A 25,246-nucleotide genomic window follows, 5' to 3' on the forward strand; every position below is an offset into this window, starting at 1 on the left:
AACATAGTGAGATGGATGTAGAAGGAACAAAAAGATATGTCTTTGAAGACGTTCTAGTTTGATTTAAGGAAAATTTTTTTGATAAGGTTGAATGACCACATGTATATAGGGTGTTCCAGAATGAACTATTTCAATGAAATCAGACAAATTAAGAAAAAAAAACAAAAAAACTGACAGAATTTTATGTTTATTACATAATTATGACACCCAAACAAATAGATTTATAAATCTCATGTCAAAACTTTATTGAAAATTTTCAACATGTGCTGTCTGACTGGCACCCATGCCAACGTTGACTCCTTCATTGGACACGAAACTCAGCTTGCGAAGACTTATTGAGGCAAGCGAAATCATGATGGCATCTGTGCTCAGCGTCGCCTTTCTGGCACTTGTGCCCGCGGCATGTGTAAGGACTTTCAAGCGAGATTATTGCCAGTGCCCCTGGACAGGCTCTTGTGCGGGTGGCACATAAAATACACCATTTTGAGCATGGCTGTTGCCAGTACCGCCTGACTGGCCTTCGTGCCAGTGGTACGTAAAAGCACCCACTACACTCGGAGTGGTTGGCGTTAGGAAGGGCATCCAGCTGTAGAAACTCTGCCAAATCAGATTGGAGCCTGGTAGCCATCTGGTTTCACCAGTCCTCAGTCAAATCGTCCAACCCATGCTAGCATGAAAAGCGGACGTTAAACAATGATGATGATGATCCTTAGCATTGTGAAATATACTTTGAAGCATTTCAGGAGTTATCTCCTGCATTGCTAACTGAATGCATTCTTTAAGTTCACCATGGAGATGGAGGTAGAGAAAATGATTGTCGCCAAATTGAAAAATAGCTGTGGTGGACAGATAAGCAGTACCCAACAGGAATAAAAAAAATTTTTTTAAAATTATTAAAATTGTAAAATTATAAACCAAATTAAAAATTTATACACTTTTAACATATATTAAACATGATAAACATAAATAACTCTGGGACACTCTGCATACACACAAATACATGCATCTTTCACTTTAAAACAAAAGTAAATATATAAAACAATTTTACAGAAATTAACTAACTTTGGATGACAGTTCTGAGAGTTAAAACGAAAGATCGCCCGATTGAATTAGTCCCCAGCTTTTCTGTCTCCATATCTCCCACCCTCGTCTTTCCTAACTCACATACACACAAATACATGTGAAACCGTCTCTATTTTAAGTAGAGGGCACAATTTGACTTTTTAGGCCAATCTAAGGGATATAACTCTGGAGAAACTAAATCCATTCCTTAGGTTGGCCCAGTTTTCCACCGTGACTTGTTCGGAGGTTTTCTTTCCAAAACGTCCATTTACCAAAGAGCCCGAGCTATTATGTTTCGGTTCAGTCGTGTCTGATGAGTGTTTATTCTTACTTCGTAAGAATATTATCTCTGATGATGCTAAGTTAATTAAACTATAAAATAATACACCCACTTTATTATTTCATATTCGGGCGTACTTTCCCTCCTTGACTTGTGAAACTTCCTCAGAAACGAGGAAATAGTATTAGTGGGTCGAGCATATCTGATATAAGAATATCTGTGGTAAGTTCTCGGAGTGAAATAAAGGGTTTGATTTTAAACTCTTATCGAACGAGACAGGTACCTGAAGGAAGTTGGAGGGTACAATGTTCGAAATGTTGGGAAAATAAACTAATTGATGACCGATCTAACGATTCTCGCTCGTATCCCGTCAGTCTAGCCAACCTCCTAAGTTCGTTGGCAAATACGTCGACCTGTTCGCCAGTCCACTTCACTCTCCCCAGACGAGCGTACGCCTCAAACATTCCTTCTGCGAAGGCCTCCATCAAGCGGATTTCTATTATTTCCGCGCTAACTTGATCCCTCTCTTCCATCTCTAAAAATAGCGCCAACGCCGGACCATCTAAGTACAGTGGTAGAAAGCTTGCCTATCCCTTGGAGCTTCGCGACCAGCTTCATCTTTTTTAGTCACGCGACCACGTCCGTGTCACCGCAAAACGGTTTAATCATATCGCTCGAAATCCGGACTACACTCATAATTTCTTTTTTTTTTATGGGTCGAAATAGCTTGTGGTGTGATGGAGAAAAAAGACAACAAAAAGCAAAAGGACAGAATGAAACGTTGGATCTTATCTTGTCGACCACGGCGGAGTAAACGATCGCTCCAGATCAAAACACGTCTTTCTCGTAAGCTGTCTGTCTTCTGACTGCTTCCATGTGCTGGCCTTCGACCGCGTGTGTCCAACCTCCGGTCTGGCTTCACTTCCATTTGCCTCATCTCTCTCCACCAACAACACACAGCCCATAACACCACAAGATGGAAATAAGTATATACACACAAGGTTGATTCTAGATAAAATCGGATCATTTTTTTTTTTAAACGAACAAGTTTGAGCGATGGTGACTAGTGTCGATGTGCACATTCTTTGCAAAGAAAGACAATTTTGAACGTAGTGTAGTTTTTTCAAAACCCATAGCAAAACTTGAAAGGGACCATTGGCTGTATTCACTTTTGTGTGATTGCTTTAATTCGTATTTTTATTCTACCTTTCTGAGCGGAACTCTTTGTTGATGTTGCCTAACCTTAGATCAGTCTCGATCCAACAAGTCTTTAATCAAAGGAGCTCCAGTAGGGACATTTGATAGTTTTTTTTAATAAACTGAACCATCTTCAAGGTTCCCTTCTTTGGATTGTGGATTCTTCAATATTCTGTGAAGTGAGAGCAGAATCGTGGGAAACTAAAACAAGGAAATACATGACGATTGAATTGTTAGATTGAGAAAGTGTGTACGTGTGCGCGCATGTAAATATAATTTGAGATAGTGTCCTGGTGATGCAGAGAGAGAGAGAGAGTGAGAGTGTGGAGGCGCAATGGCCCAACTGGTTAGGGCAGCAGACTCGCGGTCATAGGATCGCGGTTTCGATTCTCAGACCGGGTGTTGTGAGTGTTTATTGAGCGAAAACACCTAAAGCTCCACGAAGCTCTGGCAGGAGATGGTGGCGAACCCTGCTGTACTCTTTCACCACAACTTTCTCTCACTCTTACTTCCTGTTTCTGTTGTGCCTGTAATTCAAAGGGTCAGCCTTGTCACACTGTGTCACGCTGAATATCCCCGAGAACTACGTTATGGGTACACGTGTCTGTGGAGTGCTCAGCCACTTGCACGTTAATATCACGAGCAGGCTGTTCCGTTGATCGGATCAACTGGAACCCTCAACGTCGTAAGCGACGGAGTGCCAAGCCAACAACAACGATGCAGTGAGAGAGAGATAGAGAGAGGGAGTGAGAGAGACAGAGACAATACGTGTGCGCTGTGTGTGAGACTTACACAGCATGAGAGAAAGCGAGAGGGGAAGTCGAAGCGAGTGTGTGCGTGTAAGGGTGTTTTGGACACACACACACTGATACACAACAGACACACAAACATACCTACACACATCGAAAGAGGGGAAGGGAGAGAAAGCTAAGGAAGGGAAATCACTCTTCTATTCACGGAGGAGTCCACTTTATAGTATCTATCATGGATGCCGAAGCTATCATTTCTGATTATGTTTCTCCTGAGGATTTGAAGGTCTGTCTTATATATGACTCCTCTTATTGTCTACCGTTCTCATTTCTCGCTATCCTTATTTCTTATTCTATAATATTAATAATAATGTTATTATTGCTGTTGTCCTTCGTCCACTTCTATTGACTTTCATTGTTATTTATGTGGAGGTCGTACTTCCCTGACACTCGATCTTGTGTCTTGCTTCATCTGGTCAGCCCTCATTTTTTGTATAGACCGTAATTATCTCATCTGGTGTCTCTCCTCTTTTCTTAAAAGACGGCAGGGGATGTTGATTTGCAGAAGGTTTCGACTACTGCTTCAAAATACATTGAAATATAACTAAGGAATATCTAAAATATTGATACGCTGTCAATGTAACTAAATGGAGTCGTTAATTAACGAAGATAGTAAAACTTAAGTTTTCATTACAAAAAAGGTCACCGAATCATCTTTAGTTTTTCTGATAAATTCTGTTAAAGGAGATCTTTGATAATTATAACGTACTACTTTCATGCCTTTATGCTAACCTTTGTTTATAACGTGCCACTTTCACTTTGCCATATACAGTTTTGTATGACAGCTTGCCGTAGAATTTAATTTAAATACTGTACTACGACCAGTTTGTTTGTACATAGAGGGATATTTTTTGGGTGCTATCAAGAATTACTTTTTGTTGTTCATTTTTGGGTTGTTGTTAGTAAGAAGCTGCGATTTGCATCGAGCAAACTGCATCGAGACATCATTGGGGAGTATAAAAATACTAGAAATTGTTCACCGTAATAATAATAATAATAATGATGATGATGATGATGATGATAATGATGTTTCTATCCAGTATCGCATTTTGGGCGATTCTTGAATCTCTTAATATTTACGATGACTTTTTCAACAGTTAACTAATCTAAAAAAAAACAAAACAAGAAAACAAAACAAAACAAGAAGACTGCATTTAATTACTTTTGTTTAATCATTCAGGTGCTGCAAATAACATTATGTTTCAATAATTAAAAACCTTGTACTATGGTGGATTTCAATTAATATTTCAAATGTAATTCATCGGAACATACGCGTACTTAATGCTTTGTACGAAATCATATCAGTACTTAGTTTCTCGTTTGTCTACATTATCTATTTCTCTCTTTCTGGACTTAATTTGAGAAGAAAAAGAAAAAAACCCCATAATAGTTTTTATCTATATCTTTCTTACATCCGCTTTTTATTACAGGATTATGAAATATCAAATATAATTTACATTCGCACAAATATTTTCTATTTGATAATATTATTGTCAACAGTTTGTCATAGTTTTTGCATTTCCTAACCTAATGGCAATCGCATAAAATCCCTCAAATATGGTAACAATTATAGATTTTAAATTTATGAATCAACACTAATAATATTTTACTGGTATTTTACCGTATCGGTCTTCTCCGGTGGAATGAAACATGTTTTTTTAATGCGACGCTCCGATATTTGAACACTCTCCGGTATACTGATCGGAGGACAACGGTAGAATAAAAAAGTAAAAACGAAATTAATTATGGACATGTAAGTACTTCCAGTGTTAGTTGCAATCTTCCTTCAATTACATGGAAGGCTTAGACCGGACATTGTTTGCGAACAGTCGGAACTATGACTTAGCTAATTCTTTTTTTTTTCTACGCCTCTTACTACGTCCTTTGCAAATCGGAACGGTTTTCCTGTTGATCTGGGGTGTTTAGATTCGATTGATATACTTATACAGAGGCACTAAGCGACTGTTATTCTACAATTTCTAGATCTTCTGCCTTTTGTGCTTTTCATTACGATTCCATTCTAATGTAGACAGCTTTATAAGGATGCACAAGATTTTAGTGTATATGTTCTCTCCGCTACTCGGGTTTAATTCACAAGTTTCCAAGTTTATGTGTGTGTGGAATGGGCGTAAATGAGGAATCATTCACAGAAGTGATCGTTCTTTGATGCATATTGAACTCTAAATCAATTCTATTTTCACGTTTCTGTCCAGTCTTACGTTTTCTGTTGTTGTTTACTCCCCTCCTCCGCAAGTCTTTGGTCCAAGGCGTTCCCAGAGATGACCATCTCATCATTTACTCAGTCAACGTGCATCCAGAAACATCCTTTCCCTTTTAATTGCAACAGCGTGTGCCCTGAGGGGGGATTTGGTTGCTGTTTCTAGCGGGTCAAGCAACTTTATAGAGAGCTCTTTCTTACCGAGCTAAACTGCATTAATCGTTAAATTCATTATAAGTTATCGTTTATTCTTCTATTTCAGCTCGTATCTTTTGTCATCAAGTCCAGTCACACAGTAGTTTCATTTGAAGTGTCTGCATTTCATATCCTGTCTAGGATAGGACAAGTTATGTTCCATGTTGTGCGAGAACAAAACAATTTGGATTTTTCAATATCGATCGAGCACACTGAAGATCAATAAGAGAGAGAGAGAAGGGAAGAAGTGTGTGTGTTACAGTGAATTAAATGAATTAACAATCTTAATAAAATTCGTTAAGTATTTTTTTCCATTCACGTCTAGGATATTTTTATAGGAGTATACTAATTTTTAAAGCACACCGTCTGTCCACTACTTGCTTTTAACTCCTATCGTTAATGTGGATGTTTGACTTAATCTGTCGCTTGGTCTGTCTAACATTTATCACCAGGCACTTCGGGTATCTTTAACCGTTGTTAACACCCAGCAGGCTGTTATTTTTTTGTGTGTGTTTTCGTTAATGGGTGAGGATCTTTATATTGACCGATTCTATTCTGTTGCAAACATTCGACCAGGTCACTGCTTTAGACATCCCTTTGTCCCTCCCTTCCATGAGTCTCGGAGGCCTTGCAGGAGGTCATGGCACGGCTTTCAGGAAAACAAAGCATGAACTCGGCGAAAATCGGCATTAGCCGGAAACTGAGCGCCAAAATGAATCTGAACTCTGATAGCGATACTACAGACCAATACCGAAGGATCAGCATATAGGCGATATATATATATATATATATATATATATATATATATATATATATTTTATTATATGTATTTATTTTCTCTAAGTTAATAATTAACTCCGACAAAATAAATTGGTTAATAGATACCAGGGTAGCAAAGATCACAAAATGACTGTGGTGTAACTCCTGTTTATGAGGTAGAAACTCCTTGTTATTTTGGGTACTTGAGTAAATGGAGTAAAACGCATATATATATATATATATATATATATATATATATATATATATATATATATATCATTCAGTGAGATACGTAGAAAAGCGGTGCCGCCCGCAAGTCACATGATTGTAGTGTGATTCATAGAAACAGCTTGATAAGAAAAGATAAAAGGATATAAGTACTCAGTCATGTTTTCAAAACACGTTGCCTACCTATCTGTTTTGCTTGGCTGTGTCGTCAAGAGGTTCGCTACTCATCCGCGTTGGTTTCAGGTTCAGTTCCACTGCGTCGTACCTTGGGTACGTGCCTGTTACTATATCCACTAGCTGACCAATGCTTTGTGAATGAATTTGGTAGTAACTGTGTGGAAGCCTGTCGTGTGTATGAGTGTGTGCGTGTATTCTTTTACGGTTGGACAACAGGTGGTGTGTGTGTGTGTGCGTTTTTGTGTTCCTGTGCAGTTGGACAGCTGCTGGTGGTGGAGTGTGTGTGTGTGTGTATTTGTTCCTCTACTGTTTTATAACCGCTGTTGGTTTGTTTGCGTCTCAGTAACTTGATGTCTCTGACATAACTACATTAACAGAAAAACGAGCAAATTTAAAATAAGTATTAAAGTCGATTTGTTTACTGTACTTCTCAAGTCGGTGCTCCAGTATGGCCGCAGTTCAATGACTGAGACACCTTGTCTCCAAAATAGAAGAATACACAAAACAGCCTACGGATAATGACCTTCTAATTCCTATTCACTTTGATGAAGTACACACAAGTATGGCTGTGTGGTTAAGAAGCTTGCTTCTGAACAATCTGGTCTTGGGTTCAATCCCATTATGCTATTCTTCACATATAATTCTCTCTGCCTACCTAACTACTTATGTGGCCGTGTGGTTAAGAAGCTTACCTCTGAACAATCTGGTCTTGGATTCAGTCCTATTGTGCTGTTCTTCACATATAATTCTGTCTGCTTACCTGTGCAACATGTTGAGCAAGTATCTTCTGTAGTCCTGGGCTGAACAGTGACTTTTGAGTGAATTTGGTAGAAGGAGGAAACTGTGGAAACCTTTTACTTTTTTCAGTTATTAGAGTACAGCCATGCTGGGGGTACTGTTTTGAAGAATGAATTGACCTCAGTACTTATTTTATTTTTTAAGCCTAGTACTTGTTCTATCAGTCTCAAACCAACCCACATCATGATTAAATATACATGTTGAACTGTTAGTGTTTGTTTCTCCAGAAAATTCAATGATGTTTGTGTTTTGAATACATCCTGTTGTTCTGGTTTCTGTTTGTATTTTCATTGTGTTTATGGCTGTGATATGAAAGAATTGCCAAAATCGTTGCTATTTGTTTTAATGACAACAACAGCAGACCAAAGAGTGAGTGCCTATGTGGGTCACTCGATCTGCTATTTATAACGATTAAATTGGCATTACTGCATGGTACAGGGCTCATCCGTTTACTGTTATTATTGGGTACGTTAAGGTGATGAGCTAACAGACACAATGTGTCAGAATAAATACTTAACAGCATTTCTTACAGCTCTTTACATTCTGAGTTCAAATAGTACTGAGGTCAACTTTACCTTGTTAACAAGCAGTTTACTGTTGTAAAAAAGTGCCACTCAGTCATGTCTGCACTTGTATTTAAAATAGCATGAAAAACTGTACATATATTTTATCTAAGATGTAAACAATCACACTTCTCTGGTTTTCATTGCTGGGCATGGTACATTGGAACGGTGTACCTCAGCTGCTGCTTCTGAAATATTTGATATATCACCAAAAGGTACTATTTATATGAGTGGAGGCATGGTTTAGTGGTTAGGGGTGTTGGACTCATGATTGTAAGATTGTGGTTTTGATTCCTGGACCGGGCGACGCATGTTCTTGACCAAAACACTTCATTTCACATTGCTCCAGTCCACTTAACTGGCAAAAATGAGTAATCCTGCAACAGACTAGTGTCCTGTCCAGGTGGGGAATGTATATCAGGTCATTAAGAATGAAATGTCTGATTTTGAACTGAAAGTTTTATTTTACTTTATCTGAACAAAAAGCAATGCAGTTTGTGGGGTGGAAAAGAGATCAAGGTTGCTTGGAATGTCAAGGATGCATGTAGAGGCTGAAACCAGTTGTTGTAGAGAGTTAAGAATGGTATAAAAGATTTGGTATCTGCACCAGCAGCATTAATATGGGATGAGTGTCAGAGCCGGGAGAGATGTGAACAGTGAGGTCAGCGAGAATGATAACTTCAGAGAGAGATAAAGTGAAACAGAAGAGCAGTAGAAGAATTAAATGTCTTTAGAAGAGGAGGGGAGGATGACTTTGAACCAGGGTAGCTGGAAGTCTTTGATGCTAATATCCAGTTGAGAGTGATGAGTGGTTGGGTGAGTGGAATTTGCATATGTGGAGATACCACATTTGAGAATGAAGTATGGAGTGTAGTCTGGAGAGCAGAGTTGGGTTATAGATAAGGGGTTGAGAGGTTTATGACTAGGAGAGGAACATGAACTGTGGTTTCACAATTGTTTCAGAAAAGGAGTGAAGAGAGCTGTATTTTATTTATTTGATACTTCATAAGATTTTTTTTTTCATTTGGGTTGGGGGAGGGGGAGGAGGACATCACAACTCTTACAATTGTTCTTAATCACTACTGTAATTTTTATAAGTAGCACATTTGGATGTCAGTGGCTTTTGGTGGGCCTCTCAAAATCTCATGTTTGCTGGAGCATCAGTCATTAATTGTAGAGTGGAGGAAGATACCAGATTATGAATTATGTTGTAGAACAGCCTCCCCAGATGTTACCCACAGATCCAAGACCTTTTCTTTATTATCAATCAGCAGACCTCTGCTGGGAAATGTTTTCAGCTTGTACCCCCGCTGAAAACTTGTGGTGTCATGCATAGGAAAGTAAGTACAGTGGATATTAGTTCATTGTGAGGATGATATGCCACTATATAAAGCATGGTCCAAATGCTTTTAACAGTGAACTCCTTTTAAGGTACTCGTAGAACAGGAGTTGTTATTGCTTTGGGATAGTAACATATATTGGGCCTATTAGCCCCTCCTAAAATAGTGGGAGCATGGTGTTTTATTGTATCGCTTTAACTATGGTGTTTGTCCTAGTAGGCTCTGATTCATCTCTTACCAATTATTGTCATTAGCATGTTCAAGAAACCAAAGCTTCTAGACCTGCTGCTTTCACTGTGGTTGTAGAATTCCTGTCATTTCTAAGATGGTTTGCTGGTTGTAAGCTGAACAATGTAGCAGGGAACATTCAGAGGAAAGAGAGAGAGAGAGTACTGGAAGAACTGGGTCAATTGAGCCATTAATGTACAGTGTTTAAAAGAAACAGGACATTCAGAAAATTATATGATATTATTATTATATGATACTATTATTATTGTATTATGAAGTATTCTTCAATTACATAAGTGATTGCGAAGATTAAACTGTATACATTAATGTGATAAGAGGAGAACAAAGTGTGTAAACAGAAACAATCCTGTAATGGTTGGTTGTAGCAAAGAGGCTATTTCATTGTTTTCAGAATGAAGCAAGGAAAGAGACGAAATACCACTAAGCATTTCGCCCGGCGTGCTAACGTTTCTGCCAGCTCGCCGCCTTAAATGAGGTCAAAGAAACTGAGAGCACAATGAACCCCCATGAATGAGGCAGCAGTGTATTGCAGGGTTAACCTCCAACTGTAGCTGGTACTTATTTTCAGTTGAATGAACTGAAATGAAGTGTCTTGCTCAAGGACAATGTACTGCCCAGTCTTAGAACTGAACCTACAACCTACTATGAGCCCAGCACCCTAACCACTAGGCCACACACCATTACATATAGGGATGTAAACAAACCAACACCAGTTGTCAAGTGGTGGTGGTGGGGAGACAAACATACATGCACGCACACACACACACGCACACACACACATATATGACGGTCTTCTCTCAGTTTCTGCCTACCAAATCCACACACAAGGTTTTGGTTGGCCCAAGGCTATAGTAGAAGACACTTGCCTAAGGTGTGCCATGCATTGGGACTAAACCCAGAACTATGTGGTCAAAAGCAAGCTTATCACACAGCCACGTCTGCCATCAACTCCAATACTTGACTAGTACTTTATTTTATTGACTCTATAAAAATAAAGGACAAAGTTGACCTCAGCAGGACTTGATCTAAGAATGCAAGCAACTGGAAGAAATACTTGTTATTTTTCCTGCTACCTTGCGAACCTACTGATGGTTTCAATTTTTTACACAAGGGTAATTATTTTTGGGAAGGTAAATAGTTGATCACATTGACCCCAATTCTCAGTTGGTACTTTATTTTATCGACTCCAAAAGGATGAAAGGAAAAGTTGATCTTGACCGAATTTGAACTCAGTACAGAAAGAGCTGAAGAAATGTTGCTAAGTGTTTTGTCCAATGTACTGACAGTTCTGTCAGCTCACCACCTAGTTTAGGTACAAGGCTAGCAGTTTTGAAAGGAAGTGTTTAGTCAGTACCATTAACCCGAGTAGTACTTGATTGGTATTTTATATTATTGATCTTAGCGGGATGAAAGGTAAAGTTAATATTGGCTGTATTTGAACTTAGAACATGAACAGTTGGAATAAATATGGCAGGTCCAATGGTCGAACGATTCTACCACTCCACCACTTTAATCTCCTATGTGTGTGTGTGTGTGTGTAAATAAAAATCTTTATTGAGGTTGTTAGTATTTTAAAGTTAGCTGAAGGATACCAGTAGAGCATTACTGGAGGTATGACTCAATACTGAGAATAAACTCAAGTTTACTGTAAATTTTGTGTTGACTGAGATTATACATCATCATCATCGTCATCATCATAATACCCCCTTTTCCATGCTTGCAGGGGTCAGACAGAATTTTATTGTGACAGATTTTCTATGTACAGATGCCCTTCCTGTCACCAATCCTTGCCTGTTTCCAAGTGAAATAATATCTTCTCATAGCTATACATGCTTTTTATGGAAGACTGGAACTGAACAAACTTTGCTTGTATCACAACAACGACTATGGCTATGCTAGGGCACTACTTTCAAGGGTTTTTGTTGACTATATCCAGCACGTTACTTTGTCTTGTACTTATTTAATTGATCTTGTAAAGGACAAAAGCCAAGGCCACCTTGGCATAAAAGGACAAAACTTGGACTGAAAGAAATAGGGTATTTTTTGTTTGACACACTGATTTTGTTCATCCTTTACTGATGAATACACACACACACACACACACTTCCACCGACCTTCTTTCACCAAATTTCACACACAAAGCTTTCTTTGACGCAAAGCAGAAGACATTTTCTCCAAGGTGCTACACAGTGGGACAGAACCCAGAACCTTGTATTGTAAAGTGAACTTCTAAACCACCCATACATCCATGGTTACAGTTACAAATAAAACATAAAAGTAGGAAAAAAACCCAGAAAGAATTGCAGGAAATCAAAAAAGCAGGATTTGCAAAACAGTAAAAGTCACAGGAGAAATATAAGTATTCATTTGTTGTGTATGTAACTTGGCAATTATTCCTTGATTGAAAATCATATAATTAACATTGGGTAGTGTAGTAACTAAACAGTCTATTATATAACAACAATCAGTCTATTATCATAGAGAACTGTCTGTTATAATAGCAAGGTGTCAACAGCATTGCTCACTGTACGCATTTAATTATACTCTGTTGTCAGAGATGATTGTAGTCTTGTTCAGTGTTTTCGCTATTTGATTAGCTTAATATAATCAAAATCACCAGGATCGAAAGGACTGATAACAAGACGTGGGGGAGCCTCTAGGTGATCACATCACCTGACCTGCTAGAAACAACACCCCAATAGCCTTTGAATCACACCCTGCCTGTGTTAGAATGGGGGTAGCTGATGAAGGAAAATGTTCTCTATGTGGCCTGTGTGTTTTCTGTACTCTGGTTATTATTATTTTTTTGGTCTACGTTTTGTTTGCAATGTCCTGTACCCAGATATGCACCTATATATACAAGTAGATGTAGGTATATAATTAGTAAAAGGATAAAAAGAAATTATATAGTTGGTGTAACTAATCATGTTTTTTTGCTGGTTCTGTTTTCAGAAGTATGAACAGCTGTATCTCAGTCAAGAGAAGCGAGGAGTGATCCACGAAAGCACCTACTTTGATTATGCTCTCTGTTTAATTCGGAGCAAATATTCAAACGACATTCGGAAAGGAATAGCATTTCTTCAAGGTGAGTTTTTAAAGTTGTGCAGGTTTTTGAATAATTTTGAGGAATTGGAATAGATTATGAAAATTATTTTTGTTTTGGAAGTGTGGTTAAGAGGTTTGCAAAGCAACAACATGATTTTGGGTTCAAATTCCAGCCTTACACCTTACACTTTACTCAGGCTCACACATGCATAGATTGATTTAATGAATAGTGAACATTAGTGGATGGTGGCTCTACAAGTGACTCTGTTAAAGGCATCAAAGGGACATTTGGTAGCAGTAAGAAAAGAAATAGACACCAAATATACATCTGTTTATATTGTAGGCTTAGTATTGTGTGTATGTATATGTATCTATGTACATGTCTGTGTATGCAGGTATATATGTATACATACATGTATAGTTACATATATATGTATGTGCATATATTTGTGAGTATATATATACAGTAATAGCTCACTTTATGAGGACCTGCTTTACTAAACCCCAGGTTTACGAGTTTTATTTTTCAAGCAGAAGATCCAAATTTTGAACAAAATGAAAAAGTTTCTACTACCAGAACAACTGCTTTTATGCGTTACCGAGTAATTTATAGAGAGCCAAAAAAGAAAAAAAATCTTCTAAGCAAACATCTCTAGACTTGTTTTTTAAAAGGAAATCTACAAGTCTGTCTATGAGTGCTTGTGAATCAGCAATCACATCTACGAGAGGTGATGTGTGTGAGTCTAGTGCGAGTGAAAGTGATTCAGAAAATGATTATAATAATATTTTTTATTATAAATGTTCTTGACATTCTTTTTACTTCATATAGAATATTCTTTACATTCTACTGTTGTTTCATTGCCATTTATTTACGAGTATTTTGAATTTTACAGGTTAAATATTTTTCTGGGAACGAATTACAATTGGAAATTATTGTTCTGTATTACAAATTTTTGCTTTATGAATGGTCTCATCATCATCATCATCATCATCATTTAATGTCTGTTGTCCATGCTGGCATAGGAATAAATTAACTCGTATATCAAGGCATTACTGTAAATATGTATATATACTGTAATATATATATATATATATATATATATATATATATATATATATAATTCACCATGATAGATCGCTGACCACAACATTTATAATTTTTTCTCTCCTTGTTTCTTTCTGTGTTCCTTTCAGTTGAAGAGCATAGGCTCGAAACATTAAAGACTTTCTCTATTCCTGAGCGTTATACTAATACAACCATTTGTTGTTTACACCACCTGTCTTCGTCTGTTATTATTTTCGTAAATTCTCCTATATATATATATATATATATATATATATATATATATATATATATATATATATATATATATATATATATATATATATAAGGCACAATTAAAATGTACCAAAACCGTAATGACTTTGGATTCGAACACTGGTGTGTAGTTTACTGTATCTGTTTGTCATATTCTGTTAACTATTATCAATTCCATCTCTCTTGTTTTTATCTATAAATAAACACTGCACGTGCAAATAGGATGTAAACTGCTTCCTCCCACCAATAAAATGAAAACTGGTTTATACCAGAATGTTCTGTCTAAAAGTATTTTTCATTTCTGCTTTCCAGATATTCTACAGAAAACTAATGATGATCAATCTCGCCGAGACTACCTCTATTATCTTGCCGTGGGCTTTACCAAGTTGAAAGTAAGTTATTGGAAATCTTATCGTAAGAGTAATTTATTCACTGATTATTTCCTATCAGTGTATAACTATTGTACATTCTCTTAGTGATTCTCTCACCATTGCTTGGATAAACATGGTGGAGTCCACACTTCTCTGAGGAGGCTTAATGAGACTGAAGCATATTGTAAGTTGCCTCCCATACTTACCTTAAGCCTCAGAACAATATTTCTCAATGATTTGCATTGTTTTTTTTTTTTACATGGCTGAATGCCCTTCTTGATTGGTTCCATGCAGATGTGTGTGTCTGGTGCATAGCCTATCGATCTGTCTCACCAAACTGCTAAGCTAAGGGGATGTAAGGAACCCAACACTGCTTGTTAAGTAGTATTAGGGACAAGCACACACACACACACACACGTATCATCATCATCATCATCATCATCATCATCGTTTAATGTCCGCTTTCCATGCTACCATGGGTTGGACGATTTGACTGAGAACTGGTGAAACCAGATGGCTACACCAGGCTCCAATCTGATTTGGCAGAGTTTCTACAGCTGGATGCCCTTCCTAACGCCAACCACTCTGAGAGTGTAGTGGGTGCTTTTACGTGCCACCGGCACGAAGGCCAGTCAAGCGGTACTGGCAACGGCCGCGCTCAAAATGGTGTATTTTATGTGCCACCTGCACAGGAGCCAGTCCAGGGGCACTGGCAACAATCTCGCTCGAAAGTCCTATAAATATAAATATGTGTGTGTGTGTGTCTGTATGTATACACATGGTGAGTTTTCACACAGTTTCTATCTGTCAAATTCACTCACAATGCATTAATCAGCCTGGGGCTTATGCAGTGGGACTGAACCTGTAACCTACATTGTTGCAAAGTCAGCTTCTTAACCATACTACCATGCTTTCACTTTGATGTCTTTCTGAATAGAAGTCATTGACCCCAGTGTAACAACTCTCTATTAACCCTTTAACACACAGATTACTCTGTCAAATGTAATCCTTATTTATTCACATTATTTTGAAGTAACCATGCATTATCTCTTAGCTCTGAGATTTCAGTAATGTGATTGTTCATTTTCAGAATGATATTGTAGGGTTGGTGTGAGAGTCTGGATCTGGACGATTTGAGCATAGAAAGCAGGTAGAATAATTTGGCGTAATACAACCGGTTCAAATACTGGAGGGTTAAACCTTTTCTCTGTGTGTTTGTTTCTTACAGGAATATGAACATGCGCTACAATACATAAAGATGGTTTTGAATCTTCAGCCTGATAATCGCCAAGCAATTAGCATGGAGCAGTTTATCAAGAAGAAATTAACCCGAGGTTTGTTTTATTTTGCTTCTTATTTTATTATATTATTATTACTTTTGTGTGGCCTTCGTGCCGGTGGCACGTAAAAGCACCCACTACACTCTCGGAGTGGTTGGTGTTAGGAAGGGCATCCAGCTGTAGAAACTCTACCAGATCAGATTGGAGCCTGGTGTAGCCATCTGATTTCACCAGTCCTCAGTCAAATCGTCCAACCCATGGTAGCATGGAAAGCGGACGTTAAATGATGATGATGATGATGTCCCTTTTCACATGAATGTTTTGCCTTATTATGTTTTGTCCGAGGAGTCATAATGTGTTAATGACTTATTATCTAACACACACACTGGTTTGATTTCCACTCATTTATTATTTATATTTTTTCTTCCAAAATTTTCATTGCTTTTGCAGCCTTGTCAGTGGACATTGACTCATATTTTCCTTTTAATCTTCTTTCTGTTAACAGAAGGCCTGATGGGAATGGCTATAATTGGCGGTGCCGTACTAACTATTGGAAGTCTGGTTGGTCTTGGAGTTGCTTTGGCCAAGAAATAAAATGGAGAATGGACCTTAATGTTGGACATTGAAAGTTCAACTTGATGAACTCTTTGGCTGTGCTGAAAAAAAAAAAAGAAAGAAAAATTCAAAACTAAATGCAGACACATGCAAATACCTACACACATGCATACACTTCCACATGGTTGTACACACACACACATGTGTATGTGTGCACCTGCACGCACACACCTACATGTATAAAAGTTCGATATTAGTTGTTAATAACTAACTTTTGAAAAATAAACTTTTGTTTAAAATTTTTTCCTCAAAGACTATAGAGCATTCTCACCAGCTGGTGCTTTAAAGCTATTGCGACCGTCTTAGCACACATCATCATCATCATCACCATCACCATCACCATTTTTGTTAATATCACTACTATTATTATTAATATCATCATTCAAAGCAACAAGCTGGCAGAATTGTTAGCATGCCGAGCAAAATGCTTAGCAGCATTTCATCTGTGTTTATGTTCTGAGTTCAAGTTCCGCCAAGGCTGACTTTGCCTTTCATCCTTTCGGGGTCGATAAAATAAGTACCAGCTGAGTACTGGGGGTCGATGTAATGGACTTGCCCCCTCTCCTGAAATTGCTGGCCTTGTGCCAAAATTTGAAATCATCATCATTATGATTATGATTATAATTATATTTATTATTAAGAATGGTGGATCGGCAGAATCACTAGAGCATTAGAAGCAATGCTTCACAGTTTTACTTCTGGTTCTTTATGTTCTGATTTCAAAACCCACCAAGGTCAACTTTGCCTTTCATCTCTCTGGGGTTGATAAAATAATATACCAGTCAAGTACTGGAGGAGGGGGTGGTTGGTGGTATCAGCTTATCCCTCCCTTTGGAATTACTGGCCTTGTACCTATATCAGAAGCTATTATTATTAAGGGAAGGAGGACAGAGTTAAACAAAATACCTTTTGGTGTTTGATCCTGTTCTTTACATTCTGTGTTCAAATCCTGCTGAGGTCAACTTTGCTTTCCATCCTTCTAAGTGGCAATAGAATAAGCACCTGTCAAGTACTAGGGTTCGTATGATTAACTATTCTCCACCCCCACCCCCACCATCCCCTAATTTCTGGCTGCATGTCTGTACTAGAAATCTGTATTATTATTATTATTATTATTATAATTATTTATAATGTTCAAATCCTGTCACGGTCAACTTTGCCTTTCAGCCTCCCAGGCTTGATACGATAAAGTCCCATTGAAGAACTGAGGGTCAGTGGTATCGACTAGCTAGTCCCCTCCCCACTTCTCAAAACTGCTGGCCTTGCCCCTAAATTAGAAACAATTATTATTTATAATATTATTCTGCTCGTTAAGATATGTGTGTTCCCCCCCCCCCCCACCGAATGTTGCGCTTTCTACGAGAAATGACTCTTATTGTCTTACACTTCCAGTATGTCTGCTGAGTTGTGCTTAATATTATATTGTTACAACACTTTAAGCTATCAATGACCTCAATCCATTTTCTAGCTCACTATGATAAAAAAAAAAAAATCAAAAAAGGCCCAAAAGACTCTTTTAACCCTTTTGTTACCAATCCGGCTGAAACCAGCTCTGGCTCTGCGGTAAAAATGTCTTGTTTTCATAAGTTTTGAATTAAAATCTTCCACCAAATCTTAGTCACAATTTAGGTTCCTAACACTAGCTGAATGATAACTAAGTTATTCTACTAAATTCTTTGTTATATTTAAAATCAATTGAAAGAAACACAGAGCATCTCAAAATAGATACAGTAATGAAAGGGTTTTAACATCGTATCGGGGACAATTACACCCCGAGGACAACTACCCTCCCCCATAGGACAGTACACCCCCGACGACAACTACCCCCTTGGTTAATTACCCCCTCTCTAGTATATTAAGAAGTTTTAAATCATCATCTGTTGTCCTTGGATGGGTGGGTTATTGTCCATGGGGGTAAATGTCCTAGACTCATTAACATAAACAGTGTTATGAAGAGCTATGAATTTATGCATCATAATAAAAATAAGAAAATTTATATAATGTGAAATTGTCACAACTTCTGTTGTTAATTATTTTTAGGTGGCAAAAGGCCGTGAGCTTTCAGATTCATTAGCATGTTGGGTAAAATGCTAAATGGCATTTCTTTTGGGGTTTTTATGCTCTATGTTCATATACCACCATGGTCAACTTAGCTGTTCATCTTTTCAGAGTCAATAAAATAAAGTACCAACTAAATACTGGGGGTTGATGTAATGGACTAGACCCCATCCCAACAAAAATTTCAGGCCTTGTGCCCTTTGTAGAAATAATTGGAAGAATCATTAGCATGTCTGTCAAAATGCTTAGGAGCATTTCTTTTGGGTGTTTCCATTTTGAGTTCAAGTACCACCAAGGTCAACTTTACCTTTTATCCCTTTGGGTGGGGGTCGATAAAATAAGTACCATTTGAGCACTGGGGTCGATGTAATCGACTTAACTCCTACCCTGAAATTGCTGGCCCTGTGCCAAAAATTTAAACCATTATTGTTATTATTATTATTATTATTATTATTATTATTGAGGCAGTGAGCTGGCAAAATCGTTAGGATTCCAAGCAAAATGTTTAGTGGCATTTCGTCCATCTTTGTGTTCTGAGTTCAAATTCTGCCAGGGTTGACTCTGCCTTTCATCCTTTTGGGGGTCAATGAATTAAGTACCAGTCAAGTACTGAGGTCCATGTGATTGATTAACCACCTCTCACCAAATTTCAGGCCTTGTGCCTTTAGTAGAAAGGATTATTATTATTATTATTATTATTATTATTATTATTATTATTATTATTAAGGCAGTGAGCTTTATGTTCTGAGTTCAAATTCCACTGAGGTCATTTTGACTTTCATCCTTTCAGGGTCGATAAAGTAAGTACCAGTCAATTACTGGGGTCGATGTGATTGACTGTGCCCCTCCCCACAATCCAGGCCTTGTGCCTATAGTAGAAAGGATTGTTACTATTATTATTATTTCAGGTAGAAAGAATTATTTTGGTGAATTATCAGCATTGTTAGAACTTTGGATAAAATTCCTTGTGGTATTTGTATTTTTGATCTTTGCAGTCTGGGTTCAAATTCTACCATAGTTAACTTAGCATTTCATCTTTTCAAGTTGTAGTCAAGTTCTGGGGTTGATTTCATTATCTATCCTCTTCCCCCATCTAAATTTCAGGCCTTGTGTCTATGCAGAGAAATAGTTTTTACGAAGAATGCAGTGAGTGACAGAATCAGTATAACATCAGATAAAATGCCTGCAGCTTTCCATCACAATCCCTTTTATGTTTTGAGTTCAAATCACTCTGATGGCGAACAAACAAATACTAGTCAAGTACTGGTGCTTACAATTGAGGCCTTGTGCCAATGTAAAAAGATAAAACAATCATTATGATTGGATGAGGGGGACATCAAAAGTTCAAATTACAAAAACCAGTGATGAGTTACATGGAACTGCATATGAGAAAATAGACATGACAAATAATGGCTTATTTTCTCTTATATGATTCCATGTAAGCACCTCCTACCATTTTTATAATTTGCCTTTGTAATTGCCACAGCATCCATTTTCCTGGTGGAATTCTGTTTTAAGCATGCTATATAACTCCTCATAACTTTTTTAATTTTTGCAATTTTCAGAAAATTTTTATGACTTTGTATTCTACACATGAGAATTCATATGATTATGCAAAAAAAAAAAAAAAAAAATTTTGCTGCATGATTTAAGGGCTATTTAGCTGTTAATTTTAGCACATCACATGACCACCTCATACTCTCCTGTTTTTTTGTTGTTGTTAGTCTGATGTATTGATGTTTTTCAATATCTTTCTCCTCATAAAGACATCTAATGGGAGTCAAGCCAAAAATTTGGACTAACTGTATTTGAAACTTTGATTTAAAAATAAATTCTAAAAATTAAAAAAAATAAAAATTTGTAAAATAAAATAAAATTTTTATTCCAGTTGTGTAAATTCCTGTGTGTAGAATACAAATTTGCAAAAATTCTAAAAAATTAAAAAAAGTTACAAGATGTTATGTGGCATGCTTAAAGTGGAATTCTGCTATTTTCCCTTGTGCCAATGTAAAAAAAACACATTATTATTATTATTATTAATATTATTGTCAGCATTCAACTTTTTTGTGTGGTAGGGTCAATAAAATAAAATATCGATCATGTGCTTGGTCAATATTTTCGACTACACTTCTCCTTTAAAATGTATGACTTTGTGCCAATGTAACTAATTGTTGTTCTCTCTCTTGTGCCTTTGAAGAGTACCAGATTGTCTTACATTATTTTATTTTCATCTCTTCATATTTTCTGTTCTAAATTATTATTATTATTATTATCATTATTATTATTATTCCGACATTTCCTCTTTGGCCAAGGCCTCATCAACTTTTTCAAGTTCCACTTAAAAAAGGAAGATGAGAGTAGAAAGGGAAGTGCTGTCTCATAGCAAATTTGTTGAAAGATGGGTGACTGTTGGAAGAATGGCCAGTATGCACGGACCAATTCTGAGAATACACCTGTAGAAAAAGGTAATGTAAAAGGAGAAAGGGCTCTACACCCCTTTCTTATTTTTCTGACCAGGCTCCCGTGGCTTTTATGGGTTTTTCCCCGTGTAACCTTTCGAAGCGCCCCCCGCCCATATTGGGAGTTTTATTTGTTATATCTTTCTCTGTTTTTCCTCTGTTTACACAAACGTTTTCTTCTTTTCGGACAAAATCCTTTGTAACCTTCATCCTGTCTTTGTCCTTACATGTTTTTAATTTATATTAGCCCTTGTGGCCAATAAAACCAGAATTAATTATCATTATTGAGGTGGCAAGCTAGCAGAATCCTTAGCCCACTGGATAAAATGCTTAGCGGCATTTCATCCGTCTTCACGTCCTGAGTTCAAATTCCGCCAGGGTCAGCTTTGTCTTTCGTCCGTTTGGGGTCGATAAATTAAGTACCAGTGAAATACTGGGGTTGATGTAATTGACTAGTCGCTTCCCCCAAAAATTTCAGGCCTTGTGCCTATAGTAGAAAGCATTATTATTATTGATAAGCTTGCAGAATTGTTCGCATGTCAAACAAAAGGCTTAGCAGCCTTTTTTCTAGTTCTTTACATCCTGAGTTCAAATTCTGCTGTGATCAACTGTGCTGTTCATCCTTATGGGGGTCAGTGAAACAAGTACCAGTTGATCTAATTGACTAGTTCCTCATTCCAAAATTTCAGGCCTTTGTACCTAGGTTGACTTTGCCTTTCATCTTTTCGGTAAAATAAAGTACCAGTCAAGTATTTTGGGGGTTGATGGTGTTGACTAATCCCCTTCCCTAAAATTGCTGGCCTTGTGCCTGAATTGGAAAACATTGTTTAAAGTGGCAAGCTGGCAGAATAGGGAGAGCATTAGACAAAATGCCTTGTAGTATTTGTTCCTGTTCATTATGTTTTGAGTTCAAGTTCTGCCGAAATCAATTTTGCATTTCATTCTTTCGGGGTGGCGGAAAGCGATGAGCTGGCAGAATTGTTAGCATGCCGGGGCCGGGCTAGTGGTATTTCGTCTGTCTTTACATTCTGAGTTCAAATTCTGCTGAGGTCAACTTTGCCTGTAGTCCTTTCGGGATTAATGAAATAAGTACTAATTGAGCACTGGGGTTGATGTAACCAACTTACCCCCTCCCATCAAATTGCAGGCCTTGTGCCTGTAGTGGAAAGGATTATTAAGGTAACGAGCAGACAGAATCATGAGCATGCCAGATAAGATACGTAGTGACATTTCATCCATCTAACATTCTGAGTTCAAATTCCACTGAAGTCATCTTTGCGTTTATCCTCTCGTGGTCGATGAAATAAGTACCAGTTTAGTACAGAAGCTGATGTAATTGACTTGCCTTCTCCCTGCAAATTTCAGGCCTTGTGCCTATAATAGAAAGGATTATTATTATTATTATTATTGAAATGATATAAACTAATAGTAAGCTTCTGGTGTCTCAGAGTCCACAATCCAGTTCCAATTTCCATTTGTAACCACATAATTTTACATTACCATTACTAATGCCTTTTTAAAAAGAAGGGCTTGAACATTGTACAGTCTCAGTTGCCTTCTACAAAAAATTTGGGACCTTTTGGTTGTATAAGGAATTGTTGCTATTATTTGAGTTCAAAACCTACTGAGGTTGACTTTGCTTAGAACTGGTGGGTAGATTGATAAGATACAAACACATGTGCGTGCGCATGTATTAATGTTTCACCATATGGTTATACATTAAAACAGTCAAGCATTCATTGAAGGATGACTCAATACATTTAAATATGGTAGCAGATTGATAAATATCAAGGGGTGACAGTGACTTTGAAGTTTTAGAGTATGAATCTTTAAATTTTGAGTTCAAATCCAGTCATGGTCACCTTCATCTTCCATCCTTCTGGAGGGGATAAAATAAGGTACCAGTCAAGTACTGGATTTGATGGTATCATCTAGCTCCGCCACCTCAAAACTGTTGGCTATGTGCCTAAATCAGAAATGATTATTATTGTTATTATTGAACATAGCTTAAAGAATCACATCAAGAATTTGGTATGTCTTGGAAAAGATGCAAGATGATGTTCAATGTTCATGAAATATAATATTAGCAATATTGTTATCTTCATCATCAATTAATAACCAAAGTATGCATTATATGAATATGTGTGTATGGATTTATACATATGTGTGTGTGTGTGTATGTATATATAAAACATATATAACATATGTAGTGCACATATACATACGTGCACACATCATGTCACTTATTCTGCAAGAGCTGCCACATATAATTACATGCATGCAAAGTGTCATATAACAAATCCAGTGTTTGACAAATCAAATATACCAGCCATATAATGGCAGATCTCTTAAATCAACTTTATCCTTTTTTCTCCAAAATTTGTAGCATTGTGCCAAAGATAGAAATTATCATTATAATTATCATTTGTTCTCTATAATTGATTGTGTGAAAACCCACTCTAATTTTGTAATCTGTTCATGTCATATCCTCTCATTCCTCACTGTTGCAGAAAAGTTAAAGAAAGGATTATTATTAATTAATTAATCATTAATTAATTACTAAGGTGGCAAGGTGACAGAATCGTTAATGTGTCGGTCAAAATGCTTCGTGGCATTTCTTGTAGCTCTTTACATCCTGCATTCAAATTCAGCCAAGTTGACTTTGCCTTTCATCCTTTTAGGAGTTGATAAAATAAAGTACCAGCTTAGCACTGGGGTCAGTGCAACTGACTAGCTTCTTCCCACCAAATTTCAGGCATTGTACCTATTGTAGAGTGAATCATCATCATCATCATCATTATTTAGGTGGTGAGCTGGCAGAATCGTTAGCATGCTGGGCGAAATGCTTAGCAGCATTTTATGTCTTCAAATTCCGCTGAGGTGGAGTTTGTCTTTCATCTTTTCAGGGTCAATAAAATAAATACCAGTTGAGTACTGGGGTCGATGTAATCGGCTTATCCGCCTCCCCCAAATTCCAGGCTTTGTGCCTACGATAGAAAGGGTTATTATTTAGGTGGCGAGCTGGTAGAATCATTAGCACATTGGACAAAATGCTTAGCAGCATTTCATCCTTCTTTATATTTTGAGTTCAAATTCCACCAAGGTTGACTTTCCCTTTCATCCTTTCAGGATCGATGAAATAAGTAACAACTGAGCACTGGGGTCGATGTAATCGACTAGCACCCACCCACAAAATTTTGAGCCTTGTGCCTAGGGTAGAAAGGACTATTATTATTTATTATTATTAACACAGCAAAGGGTGGCAAGCTGGTAGAATTTGAAACTGTTATTACTACTCCTCCTCCTACTACCATTACCTTGGAGGATGGCAGAAATGGTAGATTGTCAAACAAAATGCTTTTTACATTCTAAACTCAAATCCTGCCAGAGTTGACTTTGCCTTTCATACTTATGGGCTTGATAAAATATAAGTACCAGCTAAATACTGAAGTTAATATAATGGACTATGCTACCCCTTTCTCTCTCTCACTTTAAATATTCCTGGCCTTGTTCTTATGTTAGTAATCATCAGCATTATAAAGGCAATTCATGTTCCAAGTTCAAATCCTGTTGTGGGTCTCTTTGCCTTCCAACCTTCTGGGTAGGTTGATAAAAAACAAATATATACCAATTAAATACTGGAGTTTGATATAGGCGGCAACTGTACCCTCAGCATCACCAAATCTTGACCTTGTGCTTATGTAATCAAAAGGAAAAAGGTCTGGTGGAATCGTTAGAGCATCAAACAAAATGTTTTGTGGCATTTAGTTATGGTTCTTTACGTTTTGAGTTCAAATCCCACCGAGGCTGACTTTGCCTATCATCTGCCAGGTTCCTGAAATCAATGAAGTAAAGTTAAGCATTGGAGTTAATGTAATTGGCCAAACCCTTCCCCCTTTCAGATTTCTGGCCTTATGCCTATATTAGAAATCATCATCAACATTATTATTTTTTTTTTTATTATTATTATGCTTCTGCCAATTTCAATGTTACAACATTTGTTTTAACATATTGTAAATGATTAAAACATGCAAACGAAACACAAGTGTTTTCTTTCCTTCTCTGACTTCACCATGGTTCCTATTTTCAAAGCAATTTACTGATTCATGGATTTCTTTTTCTTTTTTTGTCTAGTTAATGTCTGCATTTCTTTACACCTACCACCTCCACCTCCATTTCATCAGTTTCTCTTTTCCCTCTTTGTTGTTATGTTTTATTCTATTTA

General features: G+C 37.2%; 1 protein-coding gene across 2 annotated transcripts; it reads left to right on the forward strand.

Moving 5' to 3' along the window:
* Positions 1-177: 177 nt before the first annotated feature.
* Positions 178-25,061, forward strand: LOC106875394 (mitochondrial fission 1 protein). Of its 2 annotated transcripts, XM_052974772.2 has the most exons (6): positions 178-3,574; positions 5,829-6,057; positions 12,828-12,960; positions 14,551-14,630; positions 15,838-15,943; positions 16,395-25,061. In XM_052974772.2, the coding sequence occupies exons 2-6, from the start codon at positions 5,923-5,925 to the stop codon at positions 16,481-16,483; spliced, it is 543 nt and encodes a 180-aa protein (XP_052830732.1). In that variant the 5' UTR covers positions 178-3,574; positions 5,829-5,922; the 3' UTR covers positions 16,484-25,061. The 2 variants fall into 2 exon arrangements, with proteins under 2 accessions (XP_052830732.1, XP_014778989.1); XM_014923503.3 differs by lacking the exon at positions 5,829-6,057.
* The last annotated feature ends 185 nt before the right edge of the window (positions 25,062-25,246 follow it).

The sequence above is a fragment of the Octopus bimaculoides genome, chromosome 19 (genome assembly GCF_046866305.1).
Source record: "Octopus bimaculoides isolate indiv1 chromosome 19, ASM4686630v1, whole genome shotgun sequence".
Taxonomy (NCBI): Eukaryota; Metazoa; Mollusca; class Cephalopoda; order Octopoda; family Octopodidae; genus Octopus; species Octopus bimaculoides.